This window comes from Haplochromis burtoni, unplaced genomic scaffold, assembly GCF_018398535.1.
Source record: "Haplochromis burtoni strain Fernald_Lab_line unplaced genomic scaffold, NCSU_Asbu1 Contig_195, whole genome shotgun sequence".
In the NCBI taxonomy this organism is placed as follows: domain Eukaryota; kingdom Metazoa; phylum Chordata; class Actinopteri; order Cichliformes; family Cichlidae; genus Haplochromis; species Haplochromis burtoni.
The window spans coordinates 912,124-932,104 of record NW_024582556.1 but is presented as its reverse complement, the minus strand read 5'-3'; the positions used below and the strand labels follow the sequence as shown (position 1 = coordinate 932,104).

At 41.7% G+C, this 19,981-nt stretch overlaps 1 protein-coding gene across 1 annotated transcript in view; it reads left to right on the top strand.

Moving 5' to 3' along the window:
• The first annotated feature begins 1,017 nt into the window (after window positions 1-1,017).
• The window catches only part of pla2r1 (phospholipase A2 receptor 1), a 28,928-nt gene continuing 9,964 nt past the window's right edge, over window positions 1,018-19,981 (top strand). The window contains exons 1-20 of the mRNA XM_005935250.3: window positions 1,018-1,365; window positions 2,498-2,878; window positions 2,963-3,136; window positions 3,262-3,426; window positions 3,869-3,982; window positions 4,330-4,476; window positions 4,982-5,176; window positions 5,285-5,448; window positions 5,848-5,958; window positions 9,638-9,750; window positions 9,850-10,025; window positions 10,139-10,347; window positions 11,345-11,490; window positions 13,235-13,319; window positions 13,401-13,536; window positions 13,639-13,674; window positions 13,976-14,136; window positions 16,060-16,124; window positions 17,125-17,228; window positions 17,313-17,449. Of these exons, the coding sequence (XP_005935312.1) occupies window positions 1,218-1,365; window positions 2,498-2,878; window positions 2,963-3,136; window positions 3,262-3,426; window positions 3,869-3,982; window positions 4,330-4,476; window positions 4,982-5,176; window positions 5,285-5,448; window positions 5,848-5,958; window positions 9,638-9,750; window positions 9,850-10,025; window positions 10,139-10,347; window positions 11,345-11,490; window positions 13,235-13,319; window positions 13,401-13,536; window positions 13,639-13,674; window positions 13,976-14,136; window positions 16,060-16,124; window positions 17,125-17,228; window positions 17,313-17,449 (2,967 nt within the window). The 5' untranslated portion in view covers window positions 1,018-1,217. The remainder of the gene's footprint in view (window positions 1,366-2,497; window positions 2,879-2,962; window positions 3,137-3,261; window positions 3,427-3,868; window positions 3,983-4,329; window positions 4,477-4,981; window positions 5,177-5,284; window positions 5,449-5,847; window positions 5,959-9,637; window positions 9,751-9,849; window positions 10,026-10,138; window positions 10,348-11,344; window positions 11,491-13,234; window positions 13,320-13,400; window positions 13,537-13,638; window positions 13,675-13,975; window positions 14,137-16,059; window positions 16,125-17,124; window positions 17,229-17,312; window positions 17,450-19,981) is intronic.

The window sequence follows — 19,981 nt, the reverse complement described above, 5'->3', positions numbered from 1 at the left end:
GTTTTAATTGCAGGTTACAACACAGTTCTCACAAAGAGTGAGCAGACTGATTTGATTTACCTGCAAGAAACAAAATTTAAAATTTATTTTGCTTACAGTGGGATCACACAGTGCTCAGGGTTTCCATTTTTTAACAAGGCAACTTGCCCTGGATACTAAGGCCCTTTATTCAATGTGTGTCAGTTTGATTACTTGTTTGCAAATCTGACTGAAATTGCAATAAGCTAGGGTGCTTTATTTATCCCCACAGATGGGAAATTCCTTTCACACACAACCTTTAACTTAGTATAAAGGAGCAGGTTTCATAGGGATGAGGGAATGGGGAACGGGGCTGGAACAGAGGAGGATTCAGCGCAAATAAGATATACGTGAATCCCAACATAAATGACTCAATATCCTAAAATTGCCAGAGGAATCCTATCATAAAAATAACACTAATCCAATACATCCAGAGAGTGGCACAAAAAAAATAATACCATAAACTTCACATAGAGAGCTGTTAAAACTTTTGAGAGACCCTTGCCATACAAGGTGCAGTATAAGACATATTTTAGCGCAAGTGCTGTTATAGGTGTTTTTAGCTATTCCAAAGTTGTGTACCTTTACAGGTCACACCAAAACCTGTACGCTTAATTTTGTTTTTGTTTTTTGTTTTTTACGTGTTATATGTGTTGGAGGCATTACACATTGTGACAAGCATACAAAGTCTTTTGTTAACTCTAAATATACATAACAGAGGCAATATGAAAGATAGATTTTCTTAGCATAGCCTAACTCCAGAGTACTTGTTGATATCTGAGTGCCTGTCCCAGACATGACACAACTGTAGGCTACAGTTTGCTGTGTGTAGTTTACCTGAGAGCAGTCTGTTCACAGTCATGTACTTTACACAGCTTACAGACAAACTGTCTGTCTGCCCTCTGTCTGTTTTTTTCTTCGGTCAAGTCTAAATACAGACTTGTGGCTCTGCCCCAGCGAAAACAGTCCTGAGCGGCAGGAATGCAGCTTTCAGGCCGGACAGCAGCGGCTCCTCCGTCAGACGTGACGTCGCTGTTTCCCCGCTGAAAAACCAGACTCGACGGAGGAAGTTTTTGTACGAGGGGAGGAAAGAAAGAAAGAAGAAGGGGGAAAAAAAGAAACCCCCAAAACACCCCCTGCGCCTCTGATCTTCGGAATGTGCGGACATTGGCTCTCCAACGCTGCATCCCGCTGTCGAAATGTTCATCCAGTTGTACCGCTGCGTGGACTCCGCGCCTGTTCTGGCGATTATTTGCGTGACTGTGTTGTTGGCGAAAAGCTGTGTGTGTGTCACTGAAGACGAGGACGATGAAGTCCTGGAGAAAAAACAGCTCGTGGAGTTTTACAGTAAGTTACCAGCTGGTCCCTTAGTAGAAGTTTAATTGCCTACATGATGGGACGCATAACGCATGTAGTAGTTCCCTTTTTTCATATTTCATGAAGATGTTGTTTAACATCAGGGAATTGTGCATGGAGGGGGTGATCTAAAGACTCACCTAAACTCTCCTCAGGTCTGAATAGAGGTCTGTGGACCACAGTTTGAACCCCACAGCTGCACCAGGCTCACATTTCTTACTGTTTTTTTTCTCAATTCCCCCCCCCCGTGTTTGTATGTGTGTGTGTGTGTGTGTGTGTGCATGTGAGCATGCAGTCTGTTTATTATGAGCACAATAGGCCAGTGAGTCATTCGAGTGATAAGCAGTTAGGTTATTCTGGGAAAATGTCAAACATTCACCTTTGCATGTGTGAGACTGTGCTGATTTTCTCCATCTTTCGCCATCTTACATCCCCGCGTTTTAGAGAGCTTTGCATCATATTGGCATATCCAGCTTCTTAAAGGTGAAGATCTGGGCATGTTTAAACGACGAGTTAGTCAAAAATATCTGCAACTTACTGAACTGTAAGGAAAGTTATGAGCAGCAACCACAGTTTGTTCACTTTTGTTCAGATCAGCCCATGTTCTCGTCCAGAATGCAATCAAATACAGTGTGCACATTAAAAACGCAGAGGAAGAATATCTGGACACTGAAAATGCCCTTTTGGTGATGGATGTGCACACCAGCATCTTTTTTTTTCAAACCAATTGAGCCATGTAAATTCTCAGCGAACAATTTTAGTTATTTGTTTTAGATCCGGTAACATATATTACTGATTTTCTTTGTCTGTACAAACTAGCAAGATGCAGGAAGAGATGATTCATTCACACTCTTTTCATCTCCGCTGCTTGGAATCATCCTCTCTCTTTGTTTGAGTATCCAGTTACAAAAGACCATGATTTGTTTCTAAACACAAGGCCTTCCTCGAGCTTGAATATTGCTCCGTCAGATATGGAAATGCGGAAAAGCATGTCTTTGTACTTTACTTTTTGATCTCTGAAGCTGAATGCATTCCCTGTTGTTTACGGCACACGTTCACATGAATTGCCCCACATTGCCCCGTTTTATCCGCTTCTCCTCGTCTCTCAATCACTTCCTACCAGAGAAAGGTCTGTTTATCCTGGAGAGTGAGCCGCTGAAGCAGTGCATCTCAGCAAATCGCTCGAAACTAGTGCTGGAGGACTGCGAGCGTCCGACGCGCCGCATGCTGTGGAAGTGGGTCTCCCAGCATCGTCTCTTTAATCTGGGCACCAGCGCGTGCCTGGGCCTCAACATTTCCGACTCGACGCAGCCCCTCGGGATGTTCGAGTGCGATGTGTCCCTCCCCGTGCTGTGGTGGCGCTGCAGCGGAAACACGCTGTATGGAGCGTCCCAGTGGAGGGTGACTGTGGTTCGAGGTTTAGTGGCGGTAAAGAAAAACATTTACCATCAGTGGAAGAGGTACAACACTCCCAGAGAGGGTCCCTGCTCATATCCATATGAAGGTAACCAACCCAAAACTTCCTGTGTGCCTTGTCTGCACAAGATATTTCTGACCTCAAGTGAAACTTGACATGTTTTCTTTACAGATATCCACACTTTGTTGGGGAATGCACATGGAATGCCTTGTGCCTTTCCTTTTAAATACAACAACCAATGGTACTCTGAGTGTACTACTGAGGGGCGTGAGGACCACCTTCTGTGGTGCTCAGCCACCTCTCGCTACGATAAAGGCGAAAGATGGGGCTTCTGTCCAGTGCAAGGTAAACCAGACACACAGACACACCAGTGCAAGAAAGGAAGACAAGTCATCACAGGCCGTTGTTGCTGCGTGCTCATGCTATCTTTGTCACTTTACCTTTGTTTTCATTTGTCTGTTTTTTCATAGTTTCCGGTTGTGAGCACTTCTGGGAGTCAAACCAGGAGTTGCGCGCATGTTACCAGTTCAACCTGTACACTATCCAAACCTGGAGTCAGGCGCTGTCTACCTGCCAGGCCCAAGGTGGAAATTTGCTCAGCATCACCAGCCTGGCAGAGCAGAAGTATATCAGAGGTACCGCACATGTTAAAAAAGACACTAGAACTGTTTTTATCTAGGATGAGTGCCACCCAGCGTGGTCTTCTGCTGCTGTAGTGTTGTGCATTCAGAGATGCTCTTCTGCATACCTTTGTTGCAGTTACCTGCGTTACTCTTGCCTTCCTATGAGCTCAAAGCAGTCTTATCATTCTCTGCTGACCTGTGGAATCACAAAGGCATTTTCATCCATACATTCTCGTTAAACTACCTTTCTTCCCCATTCTAATTATCCTCGTGAGCATGTGCACGTCTACATGTATTGAGTCACTGCCATGTGATTGGCTGATTAGATATTTGCATTAACAAGCAGCTAAACCGGTGTACCTAAAAAAGTGTCCCATGAGTGTATATTCAGTTATGTCCGAAGTGTATTTTAAGAACTACTACAACACTTTTCTGTGTTTGCATCTTGTGGTAGATCGAATGGCGAGCGTTGGGGCGATGGTGTGGACCGGGCTGAACCACATTAAGGATGGGCATGGATGGCAGTGGTCTGACGGAGCCCCTCTGTCACTGGTGAATTTCACCACAGGTACTGACTACTGGTTTATCCAGGACCAAGTGAGAGGGAAATTTAAAAAGTACCCCACATTTTCACTAATGAGAATATTAGAAATGCCTCTCCAACAAAGGCAAAAAAGAAGTAATTTTATCATGAAAATAAAGCATAAAAGACTTATTTTATAAAACCTATGTTATAGAAGTTTAATCTAAAATAGCCTTTTCATCTGATGTACATCGACAGCTCTGTCAGGACTTAAACATCCTTCCATGTTAACACTTTAATGTTTAAATATGTCTAGCTGCAAAACTTTAACTTGTGTAACTGATGAGGAAATAAAGCCAACAAAGCTTTTTTTTACCATTTGTGCCCGTCAGATCTCCCAGCCAGCCCGCTACAGGACAATAAACAGTGTGGGGTGTACTCAGGATTCGAGGGTCACTGGCAGAGTCTATCCTGTGAATCTGCTCTTCCTTACATCTGCAAGAAGACACCTAACGACACGCGTGGAGCTGAGCCACTAGGTGAGAACATGTTAACGCACAGGAGACACAAACATATTGGAGACCTCTCTGCATCCTTGGAGGTATCTGTGCTGTGCTGTGCCCTCACATATCTGAACCCCCAAAATCCAGTTTGTTTGAGTTGTGAGGGTAAGACCAGCTGCAGTTCAGCTGGACTCTGGCACATGACTCTATCCATGCCCCAACATGGATCTCAGATGTTTCCACAGCCATAGCTGCATCTGTAAATACTGCTTTTTTAAGTAAGAAATTTAAAAAAAAGTATAGGGCAGTGAGAGTGCAAGCCAGGGGAGGAATGTGGACAGGAAACAGTCGTGCTCGAGCTCAGTACAAGGCAGCTGCGTCCAGTGTGAATATGCCCTTAGAACGTGACTGGGCAGCTGCACTGCACCTGGGGGCTGAACCTTTGGCCTTCCTCTGTGTTGCGCTGTTGGCAGCTAGACCAAAAATAATGTCTGCAGCTTTGAATATTCTGGTCTGGCTTATGTCTCCTCTCCCTTTGCAGAGAACTGGCAGTATATCGATACCGAGTGTGCGGATGGCTGGTGGCCTCACAATGGTTTTTGCTACCGAGTGCTGCCAGAAGCAGAAGCGGGAAGCTGGGAGGAGTCTTCTCAGGAATGTCATTCTTACGGGGCAAATCTCACCAGCATCCACTCCTTGTCTGAGGTGGAAATGCTGGTCAACCTCCTGGCTAACTGTAAGGAGTGTTATGCAATCCAGATATTTCGTGCTGTGTTTGTTATCCACCCTAAATGCTAAATTCTGCGGTGTGTGTGTGTGTGTCCTCATATCTCATATTTGACAGATTCTGGGGGGAGTACAGAGGTGTGGATTGGACTTTGGAAACAGGCGTTATTGCCAGCTGTAGAGTGGTCTGATGGCTCACCAGTAACTCTCACTCTCTGGCACCAGTATCATCCTCTTCATAACCTGACGGATGGAACACTGTGTACCAAAGTGGACAGGAAGGTGGGAAACCCTGTGTTGGTGTAAGAACGCTGCAGTATTTACATTTCTGATTAAGCTGCCCGTTTAAAAAACAAACAAACATCTAATTAAATGAAATGTTAAATATGCCCACTTCTAGCCTTTTATTATTAGCAACAGTTGAACAAAGGATATTTCACCCTAATCTATTACCAGGAAAAGTGCCAATCTCATTTTTCAGTAGCTGAATGCATTTCCATCTGACTCCATTAAAGCAGGTTTTAATGGACTCGTGATTAATAAGCTACAGAAATAGCCGCCAATTTATTCTCTGTCAATCAGCTAATAAATTAACCATCTAATTATGTCAGGGTTAATCACTTTATAATGTTTGAATGCATTCATCACGGAACGCATCATCTTTGAAAACATCTTTCACAGAGTGGCAACTGGCTGCTAGCGTCATGTGACGAGCGACTGGCTGCTGTGTGCAGAAGAGAGAGCCAGAATGGCGTTCAGCACCACGGAACCTGGGAGGAGGGCTGTCCTGAGGTAGGGAAACAAGAATATCCACAAACACACACAAGTTCAAATGTGCGATTTCTTTGAGCAAGATAAGAGAAGTCATCTTTTGGCAATATGTGAGCTTTAAACTTTGTCACATTATATGACGGCATGACACTAAAACGACCTCCGATAAACATTTACTCGCAGCAGGGCAAAGCTGAGAAATCAAAAGAAACATCTACAAGACTTGGGGTTAGAACTGAATCATTAGGGTACTTGTCTTAACTTTCAAACATGAAAGTATTGCTTTTTTACAGTAAAAAATAGCTACATAGTGAACATTGTAAAAATTAATATTAATATATAATATTTAAGTATTTAGATTTTTTTTCATTCTGATGAGAAACTTGACACTAAAAAAACAACTTATTTCTAGTTTTTCAGGCATATTGTGTGCTGTGTAGCATTAAAATAGCTCCACAGAGATCAGGACTTGCGTTAGAAAGTGCCACATGTCTGCTGTGGTTCAATTTCTGGGCATTCTGCTCCTTCAAATGCACAATTAGCTGACTCATTCAACCTCTGACGTGTTGTCTGGCATGCATGTTGCTCCTTGACTGTGTTCAAAGGAATATCAGACTCCTGAGTCATCAGGGTGCTTCATGCCCTGAAACAGGAGGCCAGAAATTACCCCGATGACACAGTATCAGTGGACATGCTCGAGTAGTCTGTGAATTTTTCGGACAATATTTAAAGAATCAAAACAAACTAGACAGGAAACAGGAGCGACGGGGGGGATGTGGGGATTTTCTCACCTCTTGTCCAAGCACGCTCACCACATTACACACACACGCACACACACAGGCGTGTGTTCTTGCTGATATGCATATTATTACAGTATTATCATGTTAGAACAGATGTAACAGGTGAGTTTTAGCAGTTATGTCAAAAGGATATTTTATTTAACATAACTGGCTTAAGTGCGATTTTTATAAGGCAGAAATATGATTGTTGAGTGCTTTAATAAATAGAATAGAATAGAATTCAACTTTATTGTCATTGCACATGCACAGGTACAGGGCAACGAAATGCAGTCTGCATCCATCCAGAAGTGCTTTAGCCATGATATAGATATATTACAAAATATTAGCAATAATATAGATATGTAAGTATATTACAGAAATGGGTCTATTATGGTATGTAGAATTAAGTTCTACAGTTGTAGAATTAAAAATTATCGTATTATACAGAATGATAAAGACATATCGTTTGACTTATTTATCAGCCAGTATTAGTTACACTATATTGCTAAAAGAAGCAGTCTGCGTGTTGGACCAAAGAATTGATTGTGGACTTCAGGCGGACCAGGAAACCCTTGACCCCTGTTTCAATCCAGGGGTCGATGTGGACATTGTAGAGGACTATAAATACCTCAGATTACACATAGATAATAAACTGGACTGGGTTAAAAACACCACTGCGCTCTACTGGAAGGGCCAGTGTCGTCTCTATTTTCGGAGGCGACTGAGGTCTTTTAACATCTGTCCGACAATGCTCAGGATTATTTACAAGTCAGTTGTGGTCAGTGCTGTCCTCTATGCTGGTGCATGCTGGGCCAGCAGGTTGAGGGTTGCAAATGCCAACAGACTCGATAAACGTATCTACAAGGCCAGTAATCTTGTGGGGACGGAGCTAGACTCCCTTAAGGTGGTGTTGGAGATCCGGATGTTGTCCAAGATAAGGACAATGCTGGATAATACCTCCCACCTTCTCCATGACGTGCTGGCCAGTCACAGGAGAACATTCAGTGAAAGACTGAAATTACCCAAACGCACCAAAGAACAACACAGGAAATCAATCCTGCCCATCTAATCCACACTACAGAGTGCAATAGTTACATCCTTTTGCACACGCTCTACAGCAAAATAGCAAATCACAAGTTTTACAGGTTAGAGTAAAATGTCAATCATATATATTTCATCTGTGTAACCACATAATTTCATTAGGGATTAATAAAGTATTGTGATTCTGATTCTGATGATTGATGAGAGCAGAGTCAGGCAAAGCATAAACAACTAATCTACAACTTGTAACAATTAAACTAGATTATTTTTAAACTGCTCTGTCGTCTTATCTTAGCAAGGACTCATAAATAGCAACACATAACAAATGGTAGGAAAATCTATTTATGTTTCATGTGTCTGAAAGAAAAAGATATCAGCTGACATATTGTCTTCTTATGTCACCAAATATCTATATCGGTTTTGAAATTAGTCAGTCACCCTATCTATCTCTGAGTGATCAGTGCCACCTTTCAGTTCCTCGAAAGCTACAGACAGATTTCAGTTGTTCACTTGTGCTGACTGATCTGTTAATAAAATCTTCATTTTTTTTCTAAGCCCTGAATGTATCGTCCGTGTGTAATAACCGTATATCTAACTACAGCAACCGATCGAGCATGATAATTAGAGATTACAGCCTCTGCGGTAAAACCAAAGATCAGTTCCAAGCACCAAAACAATAACTGCAACGTTTTTTCCAGTCTTGTGTTTTGGAAAACCTAATTTTTCTGTTTTTTGGTTAACAGTAGCGGCTTCGAGTGTGGTCTTCTGCTGCTGTAGCCCATCTGTTTCAACTTTCTATGATGTGTAGCAAATACAGAGATGGTCTTCTGCATACTTTGGTTGTAACGAGCGTTTGTTTGAGTTACTTTTGCTTTCTTACCAGCTCAAAGCAGCCTGGGAATTCTCATCTGACCTCTAACATCAACAAAGCATTTTCTCCCAGAAAACTGCTGCTCGCTGGATATTTTCTCTTTTTTTCTGGACCGTTCTATGTAAACCATGGAAATGGTTGTGTGGGAAAAAACCCAGCAGATCAGCAGTTTCTGAAATACTCAAACCAGCCCATCTGGCACAAACAACCACGCCACGTTTAAAGTCACTTAAATCACCTTTTCTCTCTACTGTGTTGCTCAGTTTGAATTCTGCAGGTCATTGTGACCATGTCCACAGGACTAAATACACTGAGTTGCATTTAGATCTTTGCATTAATGAGCAGTTGAGGTTTGCCTAATAAAGTGGAACAGGACTGTATGTGTGAAACTGTCATACTTTTACTCACATTACCATAACAGAAATGTATACAAAGCCATATTCTGTTGCAGTCTGTACTGAGGTCCTGACCACTCGTGTCTACACGTCAGGGATCATTATTCACTATAAGTAAATAATAGCTGCTGTGCCATGTGCTTAAATATACCTTTCAGCTTTCTGTCTCAGAAAATCCCGTTGCTTTATAAGAGCTGCCTCGATTTAATAAAGACGGGGGAAAAGACTCCTACAAACAGCTGTAGGCAACAACCAAAATGTCAGCTCCTGTTAAGCTTCTGGCTAAACCTGGATTCGAATCAGTGGCATGAGGGGATGATTGTTCAGCCTCATTAATCTAACCTGTTACGGCATCAGGGACATTTCAGCGAGTAACAGATGGAAAGCTGTAGAGCAAAGCACATGAGGCAAAACCCGACAATCTGCAAATAGAAGCACCATGCATATTTACCTCTATCGCTGCTCTTTAGATAGTTTATTGAACAGGAGGGCTGAAATGTGAACAATGATGACAAAAGGCAAAATATGTCTAACCTATAAATATGTATTTTTCTTATTTGGAGTTAAGCAGTGAGAGAGAGCCTGATAACGGGTGTTTTTGTGGGGGGGGTTAGGGCTGGAAGAAGCACGGCCATTCCTGTTACATGGTGACAGGTCAAGAACAGAGCTACGAAGATGCCCTGATGGGGTATTACTGCAAGGGTTCTCTTCTCACTGTGGAAAACAGGTGATTTATCAATTCATTTTTGAATTTGTAATTTTAAGTTTTTACTCACATTTTGCTAGTCTTCTTACTTTTCTCCTCTCTTGCTCCACCTGCTGGCAGGTTTGAGCAGGCGTTTGTCAACAGTCTGCTGAGTGAAAGTGGGGCCAAAAGTAGCATGTATTACTGGATTGGTCTCAGGGACCAGGACCAGGGGAGGAAGGGAGAGTACAGATGGCTTCATCATAACGGCTCCTCTCTGCCTCTCACCTTCACAAACTGGAATAAACACCAGCCAGGTAGCCCAGTGTTTGGAAATGTTTGTTTTTTAATTTGACATTAGTAATAAAATCGGATTCGTAAACATTTTCACTCTTTTTTTTTTAACTCCTACATCTTCTGCTTTCACTAGTCAGCACCGGTGGCTGTGTCGCTATGTCAGGAGGACCTGCTCTGGGCCGCTGGGAGGTGAAAGACTGCAAGGTTCACAAGGCCTTGGCTGTGTGTAAGCAGAACATCAGGAGCTACCATGATGTTCAGCTGCCAGAGCATCACATTGATGCCTACGCCCCGTGCCCCCCAGGGTGGGAATCAAACTCTGGGCTGCTCCACTGCTTTAAGGTTAGATTATCCTCCTATTTTTTATAACACTAAACAAATCACCATGCACTCTATCTGATGTGGATATTTGCTTTTTTGTTTTGTTTATCACGCTAAGGGTCACTGGGGACGGTGTCCTATCCCATCATGCACTATGCAACAGGCAGGGCTACCTGGGGTCTCACACATTCACACTGACAGGCAATTTATTTTCCTGATTTCCAATTTCAACCAGCTCTACATTTAATAGTTATTTTCATTATCAGTTAAAATGTCTCCTATAGTATCTGTTTACTCCAGTTTACAGCTGCAAGATATTTACTTCAATACAATAGACAGATCCTAAAAGACATTTTAGGGTCTAGAGCTTATTAACTGTCTGTCGCTTGACTAATGAGTCGATCAGCTTACTATCCCAGCTCTGAAAATGCGTCTCAGTGTGTGTTTGTTTGATCAGTACTGCACTCCCACACTGGTTTTATTGAAAACCCATCCCCCGGATGGCTATAATTTTGTTGTTGCCTGCCTTCTATGAACATCTTCTTTGAGCTGTTCCCTTATAAACGAGGGATCGCGGCATATTTGATTTAACACATGTTTACACCACGCTGCCCTTCTGAAGCAACTCACAGCAGGATCAGTGTCCCCCCCACCCCGGTCTCAAACTGGAACCTTTAGGAAGTTAGGCAGATGTGTAAACCACTTGTCTATCCCCGCCATACATCATGATTGCTAATAGGATTGATGTTTTGATATGTTTCCTCTCTTTCTTGTTTATAGAAAAAGGTGTGGAATAGCTGAAAAAATAGTTAAAATGCAGCACATCTTACTATAAAACTGACGCAGCGCTACAAATCAAAAGCGGGATGGAATAAACCATTATTTTTAGACATAACACCCCACTGCCAAATTGTACCCCAGCTATCAGCATGTTTCCGAGCAACGAGCACATAATGGGATACATTTCTGTTCTTTGGACCCTGTAACCCTCAGCTGACTCCAAGTGTTGCTCTTCCAGGTGTTCCACAGTGAGAAAGTCCTGATGAAGCGCTCCTGGGTGGAAGCAGACTTCTTCTGTCAGGCCCTCGGGGCTCAGCTGGCCAGTTTCCAACACTATGAGGAGCAGGTGTTTGTTAAACAGCTCCTCAGTACCATGTTTGAAGGGTTGGTACTCATCAGTACAGGAATGTTATGGGACGATTGAGATGATTTTGTTTTATGTGCTTGGAGCAGTGAATATAGAGTTTAATTATTTGGTTTTGGAGAGCAGATGTCCACCTTTTTTATGGTGTTAGTTGTTTAGTTGTGTGTAGGAGACTTAGATTTGAAAAGTTATTTAACGCAGCAATCTCGATATCAAGAACAAGGACAAGGTGACCGCAGATTCTGAAGTTACATGAGGGCGTCTTCATTTCCAGATAAGACTGATTTAACTCTCTGACGCATATTTCTCAGATTCATGTAAGAAAGACGTCACTCAAATTAGAGATAATTAATCTCAGGATGTCTTTGGGGTCACTTTGACTTTTTTTTTTGGTTCATGTTTTCTTAAAAATATGTTTTACATTAAGCTTAAAAAATGTGCAGACACAAGTTGTAAAATGAGTTTCTCATGTAGATCAGAGCAGGCCAGGACTTTGAAGCCCTGAAGTCATACATTTGTCTATTTTTACATGTAAACGGAAAAACAGTCATCAGGTTCTCATGTTTGTTTTGTGGCAGCAGCTCGGAAATATAAACATGAAACAAATGGTCAGCCAATGCAGTGTTGCTAAGGGGGTGGGCTATGACTTCATTTCTAGGTCTTGGGAAAAAAATGAATCAAGGTTTATTTTGTGCTGCAGAGGATGAAACCAAAAAGAAATTAACACATTCAAGTCCATTTTACAATCTCAGTTTAAAATAGCGCACAGCTGTCAATCTGATCATTACAAAAAACATACTTATCTATTTTATATAAATGTTTTTATTGATGTATATAAATGTTCCCCTCACATATTTGTTAGTTTTTCTTACATGAACAGATACAATAATACACACACACACATAAAATTGAGGAAAAACAAACAAAACAAAACAAAAACTAAGATATTAATCAGCTGGTAGAACGTTTAATTACTTGCAATAGTTTACGAAGGGGCCCCAGATACGATAAAATTCTCTGTATTTGCCCTTCGCCACAAGGCCTATCTTTTGCAATTTAAAAAATGACATCACATCTCTAAACCAAAAGGAAACTGAAGGTGGCTTTGAAGATTTCCAAAGGAGTAAGATGCAACGTCTAGCCAAAAGTGATGTAAAGGCTAATATTTTGAAGTGTGTAGGGTCGGTTAGACCAGTGTTGACTGGAAGCCCAAAAACAGCTAGAACAGGGTCCGTGCAGATTTGGGTCCCAAGAGCCTTGGAAAGAATAACTGACTCCAGAAGCCATGGAGTCTTGGGGACAGAAAGAACATGTGACCTAGGTCACATGGGGGGGGCATGACATCTCTCACACTGATCCATCACTTGTGGGTAAATCTCAGAAAGACGAGACTTTGAATAGTAAACCCTGTAGCACTTATCTATTTTGATGTATATATACAGTTTTGTTTTGCACAGCAAAGACTTTGATGGGTTTTGAGGATTTTAATTGAAGATCATTTGTAGACGGAGGATCTTTCACTTCTAGGAGAACTGCCTGGCTCTGTGGCAACAAACTGCACAATCCAAATAAGATGGAAATGATGAGATTAAATCTACAGCTAAATCCAAAATATAAAACAAGGGAAACTGTTTCTCCTCACAAAGGCTAGACAGTCTTCCAAGGGGTGATGGGAGGAAAATCATTGCCGAATATCCGAGTCCTAAAAGGTTAGAAGACCCGTTTATCTGTGGCTGTGTTTGTACTGTGCTTCTCTTTTTTCAGAACAGAGGTTCGTCGGTTCTGGGTGGGTTTAAACAAGAGAGACCCTGAATATGCCGGAGCTTGGGAGTGGTCTGATGGTTCTCCTGTGAGTACACAGAGACATTCACGGAGTGTCCTGGTGACCCATCAACGCTCCGTGGAGTGTTACAGATTTGTCTTTGTGCAGGTGGTGACGTCGTTCATTGATGATAAGAGCGAGGAGGATGACAGGAGGGACTGTGCTGCGTACAGTGACCTGACCAACACGTTCATGCCGCAGTTGTGCGACTCCAAACACGAGTGGGTCTGTAAGCTTTCCAGAGGTAAACACGCACAAACACATTCACCTGCACTATCTACACACACATGCTGCTTATACACACATCAGGACTGCATCATTTACCAAACTCTGTTTTACATTGCAGGTGATAAACTGAACAAACCCTACTGGTACACTGAGCGTAAGTAAAGATTGTCTTTAGTTTCAACATTTGGGAACTTCATAGAGGGTTTCCTTTGTGTGTCTACAGTCTGCTGCTGGGTACGACTACATCATTATCATGTGACCTGCTAGATTAAAAAAAAAAGTTTTGAGAGAAAGTGCTAACCGACCATTTAATGAGCATAAAATCCAGCTCTGGTAGCAGGCTAAGCCAGAGCCACTTTTTCTATATTTGTGTCATAGCCAGGAGTTTGTCTATATGTAGTCCTATCTTATTACGTGAATTTGTGTCCTGTTTCTGTGCTTGTCCTCGGCCACAGAGAGCGAGCCCTGGGTGTTTTACCGTGGAGCTGAGTACCTGCTGGCCAAGCAGCCCTTTGACTGGCAAGCTGTCTCTCTGGCATGTCAGATGATGGGAGCCTATCTGCTGTCCATTCACTCCAAAGAGGAGCTCAACTTTGTCAAGGAACGCTTGCGGCGGGTCTGTTACTGCCGCTGCTCATAGACATGGATTCTACTTTAAATCTTTCAATTCACAACCTGTTAAATTCAATTCAATTCAGTTTTGTTTATCTAGCAAAAATCACAAAAACATATTGCAAGATAAAGACCCGACAATAATAAAGATCATCAAATGACCCCCTATGAGCAAGCACTGGGTGACAGTGGGAAGGAAAAACTCACTCAGACAGAACCAGGCTCAGGGAGGGGCGGGGCCATCGCAGGCTCGGGGAGAAAGACGGGACAAAATAATGAGATTCCTCAGAAATCAGTTTTTATAATCACTTTGAGGTGGTAACAGAATTTATTTCCAGATTACTTGTTAGCATTTTATTTATTAGCATTTGTTTCTAACATTAATTGTATTATAATAGTATTTGATGCAATTAGTTAAAATATTACACAATTTCTTCTTTATTACATTCTAATTCCTACCACTTTAATAATTTAATTTAAATGTAATCAAATGGAAAATTATTCAATAATTTATTGAATACATACATAAATACAGTAAATATATATAAAAAACGTATTTTGATCATTTTAATACTCCTGATGAAGCTCGAATGGGCTAAAAAGTTGATTGTATTAAATTGTTTTTTGTCCCTGCATCACACCTGACCCTCAGTATACATTTTGCATCAGATAATTTTAATTTGACAATTTTTTTTAACAAAGTGGCATCGGCTGTTGTTGTTCTTTTTTAATTATTGTTATTACATTTTATTTATTGAAGTTGCAGGTCTAACATATCCCCACTACAGAACATGAAAGACAGACAGACTGTGTCGCTATTGTTGACTTCCAAACCTTGTTGGGCTTTTATAGCCACAGTAACCAGATAAAATTGAAAGTATTCAGTTAAATAAATCCACAATACATTAATATTGTAAAGCTACAATAAATACACATTAGCTGCAGAGAAACAAAAAAGCAAAACTGTTAGGAAATACAAAAAAAGGAAATACATTTTTATTTTATTTTGATGATTATGATGCTTTAGTATAATTAATTAAAATGGCTGCAGCTCTAAATGTGCTTTTAGCACTAACCTTTGACCTGAACTGTGAAAGATGTAATATTTGTGACTGGTGTTACTTTATTTCACAGATGGCAGGCCTTAATGGAGAATGCTGATTGTCCATATTTAGATCAGCGATGTGGTATTTCACAGCTACCGTTCACCATGCTCCTAGCATCTCTAGCACTCTCTTGACTTTGGATGAATCTACAAGGAGGCTCCAGGGCTAGATTTTTTTTAAACAGTTGAAATGTAATTTAAGAAAACAGAAATGAATGAAACTCAGAGCAAAGTGGTTTATATTTCTTTAAGATGTGTTTTCAATGATTTCTAATGTTAAACACTATTAATTCTCTTAGGATTAATGGTCCAGCTGAGTAATCCTACTTCCTAATTGCAGTGATTTCAGTGAAATCAGGACCTTTTGAGGCATTTTCTTGTTTTCAGAGATCCAGACAAACAAGCCAAATGAATGCGCTTAATCACAGAGGTTTGTCTCCATTGAATGGGCCACTACATCCATTCTTCAAACAGTTTATGCACACACTGATTGTACAAGCATGAACACAATGGATTTCCTGACTCGAGTGTTTACAGACGCATAGAGACAAGCTAAAATGCGCCTCATATGTGGACCCTTTAATGCTCGAGCGCTCCCAAAAAGCCTTTTGGATCGGACTAAAGAGGTCTCTTGTGGCGTCGAGGCTTGTGAGAGGATAATGAGAACAAAACAAGGCAGTGAAAGAGGCCAAGAACAGACTAAGCAGGGTGCCTGAAAGGCCCCTCATGTCAGGAGCTCTGAAAAGCCAATCTTCCGGCCTGGTGAAGGATGGCTCCCGAGTTTTCTTTGTCATTTATTTTCTGTTTACTGTGTCTCTTCAGCTCTCGCTGGGCCCGACTGACTGGTGGATTGGCCTGTCCATTGGTCCTCCTGGACAGGAGGTCAGGTGTGTGGGGATTTTTTTTGGAGCTTGTATCCCGTTTCTGTTACTGTGAGTGAAAAAATGCTGATGTTATTTTATGAATGTCAGACGTGATTTATAAAATGCAGGTCTTTCGAAGGCCTGTGCGTAAAGGTGTGATGTTCTGTTTCAGTTTGTGAAACTTGTAAAAGCGAGCAAGAGGAAATGAACTCACGCTGCAAACTATTGCAGATTTGGTGAAATGGGCCTTACATGACTAAGGAAAAGCAGCATAAACAACTGGCCTTTAAAGTGGGGGGAGGGACATGAAGTGGGTGAAAGACAGTGGAAAAAACAGAAAAAAGCTCATTTTTTTAAAATAAAAAAACTTAAACAGAAGTTGGAAAAAGTCACAAAATTGCAAAATATTTCAAACGTTAATAAATTAGAATTGTGAATAAAATTTAAAGCTAATCTTCACTGTCCATCACTTAAGTCTCTACTTAAATTACTTCTAGTCACTTACATAAAGTGACTAGAATAGCTGCAGTGAAATCATCTGTGTGGTCTCATGAGGAGACAGTAACATAAAGAACACGTTTCCATCAGTAACAACATCATCTCTTTAAGTTGATGTTTTGACGTGGAGAAAATCACTGCGTTCGTACCTCAATACTGCATTTTCTTTTTCCAATTTTGGGTTAAAATTTGTCCAATATTTACATGGAAACATGACCGATATCGAGGCTCACAGCTGCAGCTTCAGGCGTTTGAGGTACGGTGGCTCACAGCACAGTTTGTAATGGGAAAATCTACTCCAGTTCACTTGTATGAGCATGACTGCATTTACTTATTGGCCAGCAGTTGTTAATGTTAGCTTTAAAGCCAATTATATTAAGTATGAAAACAGCAGCAGTGAAACCCTGTCAGTCACAGGTAATGAGGTGAAGGTTAGTGCCAATGAAAAATGGGGTTATTAAGGTGAGAGCACTCAGGCGTGTAACAATCCTCATTAACAATTTTTTTTTCATGTATTCATTTGCAGGTGGAGTGACAAGACTACATTAGACTTTCAGAAATTTGATGAAGTGGCTGTTGGCGATGATCTTTGGAGAAGAAGGGCGTGTGTCACCATGTCTTCTTCGTCAGGTAAGCGCGTGCACATGGAAACGCTCGCCCTCGTTCGCGTGTATTACCCTATGCCAGCGCTGAGATCTGCTCTGCACGTTGCAGGGAAGTGGGCACTGAGCAGATGCAGTGATCTCCATGGATACGTGTGCAAGAGAGAAACTGTGTCTGTGGTGGAGACCCCCCGGGAACCGCACTACATTGGACGATGCCCGGAGAAATGGCTATACTTTGGACACAAGGTTCAGATAAACGCTTGTTGTCTGTGAAGGTTCTCAGTCATCCAGGTCATCGTAGTCTAAGGAGCTTGGAAAGAAAAGCGTCTGGACTTCTTTAAGTTGCTTGAAGACGTTTCACCTCTCATCTGAGAAGCTTCTTCAGGAGTCAAATGGTGGAGAGTCCCAGATTTAAACCCAGTGGGAGTTTCCCCCCAAAGAGGGACAAAAGGACCCCCTGATGATCCTCTACCTAATCACATGAGCCAAGGTGTGAAAACGGGTGTGGGTCACAATCAGCCAGGGTTTCGGGTGAGCTCATTGTGAAACCTGGCCCCACCTATCATGTGATTTCCTGAGGTCAGATGGCCCAGGTGTGATGGGCACACGCTCAGACAAAACTGGTTCACCCGAAAGACAAAACGTCCAAAACACAACTTAACAATGTGGTGTATGCTGTACAGTGCAGCGAGGAATGCCCAGACCTCTACATTGGAGAGACCAAACAGCCACTTCACAAGCGCATGGCACAACACAGAAGAGCCACCTCCACAGGACAAGACTCAGCAGTCCATCTGCATCTAAAGGACAAAGGTCACTCTTTCTGAGGATGCCAATGTTCACATTTTGGACAGAGAGGACAGATGGTTTGAAAGAGGAGTGAAAGAAGCCATCTATGTCCACTGTGAGCGACCATCTTTGAACAGAGGCGGTGGTTTACGACACCGTCTGCCATCTATAATCCAGTTTTGAGTTCCCTTCCCAGACGCCTTAACGCCCACTCACATCCTGGGCCATCTGACCTCAGGAAATCACATGATAGGGTGGGGCCAGGTTTCACAATGAGCTCACCCGAAACCCTGGCTGATCTGGGACTCTCCACCATTTGACCTTAGAACTGAAGAAGCTTCTCTGATGAGATGTGAAACGTCTTCAAGCAACTTAAAGAAGTCCAGACGCTTTTCTTTCCAAGCTCCTTATAAACACTTGTTCACACACATGCACGCATATATTCAAATACAGATAATGAGACATTTGCATTAGTCTGTGGTAACTCTCCTAATCTGGTGATTCGTGCAAGGACACTGCAGCTTTCTAAGCTTGTTAAGTTGGCATATCTTTAATAGCAGCAGCTCATAATGTGTGCATATGTGCGCTTTTATTAATGCTGTTGTCAGCAACTAAAATTTTAGATATATATCTAAAATACTTTTGTGCAGTGTCATACCTAAAATACATTATATCTTCACGTGCAACACTGTAATTTTTAGTTTATCCCACCAGATGAATTTATGCCACAGTCAATTGCTGCTCCTCATGCTGGTCAGGACTGAATCAAACTTGCACACAGCGATTGCCTAATGCGAGGATATCAGAGCCATTTATATGAGGGACCACACACAGCGGGCTATGATCTTAAGTGGGCCGGACCAGTAAAAATCCCCTTTCTGTCAGTATAAATAACTTTAGCTGCATATTTAATCCCTGCAATAGGTCAGTATAAGAAAAAGAAGTGCAATTTCAACAGTTTAACCACATGTTTAAAAAAGCAACCAAAGCAATCTGTCAGCATGACTGTCAGGGCTTCAATTCTTAAAATAAATATTTAAAATTACAGAAAAAACTTCTGGTAGCTCATTGCCCAGACTCTTCTGTTATTATAAAGCTGGAAGTTTTTGTTAATTCACAAAACTTTTCTATTTTATTTATTTATTGTACTGTGGACACATTGTAAAAAAAACCCCAGAAATTTCTATTGTGGATAGATTATATTCAAATATAGATTTATGAAAATACAGTTAAATGTCCAAAGTCTTTTCCCTCCTTCACATTTCCCAAAGATGTCCAGTGGGTTGGGTTGGAGTATTGGCCGATTCTGACCCCCGGGCCTAATGTTTGACACCCATGGCCTTTCACAGCTTTCCCCTTTTCACAAAGGTGAGAAGGTGAATACTTGCAAGATAACTTCCCAAAAACCTGCAGCTGCGCTTTAGCCACTTCTCTACAAATGCATTTCGCTTACTAGAAGAGCTCACAGATGCTGGCAGGGATACCAAAACCAAATGTGTGCAAGTATTTCCCACAAGTAGCCTAAACACCCTCGAACACCGAGTAAAAACCGCTACAGCGAACATGAAAGGCAGGAAATAATAGTCGCTCTTTTCAGTAAATCATCTGCTTTGGCAGTTACTGCCTCTCAAAGCAAACCTGCTGTCACCGCCCTAATCACAGAGGAACCGGGCAATCTGCCAGTTCAGTCACCTCAGCAATCTGTAACTGTTCACTGTTAAGTAATATGTACAGTATATCTTATTAATAAACTGTGTTAGGTGTGTAGGAAATAAAATGTTTGCATCTGTTGACAATCTGTGTATTGCACACTACTCGACACTGCTACCACATTATTATTACGAAGAGCAAACTGCGCAAAAGTGGCTCATTTTACCGTCTGTGCTTCCTCTAAATTCCCAGCTGCATTTGGGTTTAAAGTAGGATGTTTGTGTTTCCATTCACTGTTTCTGGACTGTTGTGTTTTTAAAGAGCAGCTTCCCCCCCCCC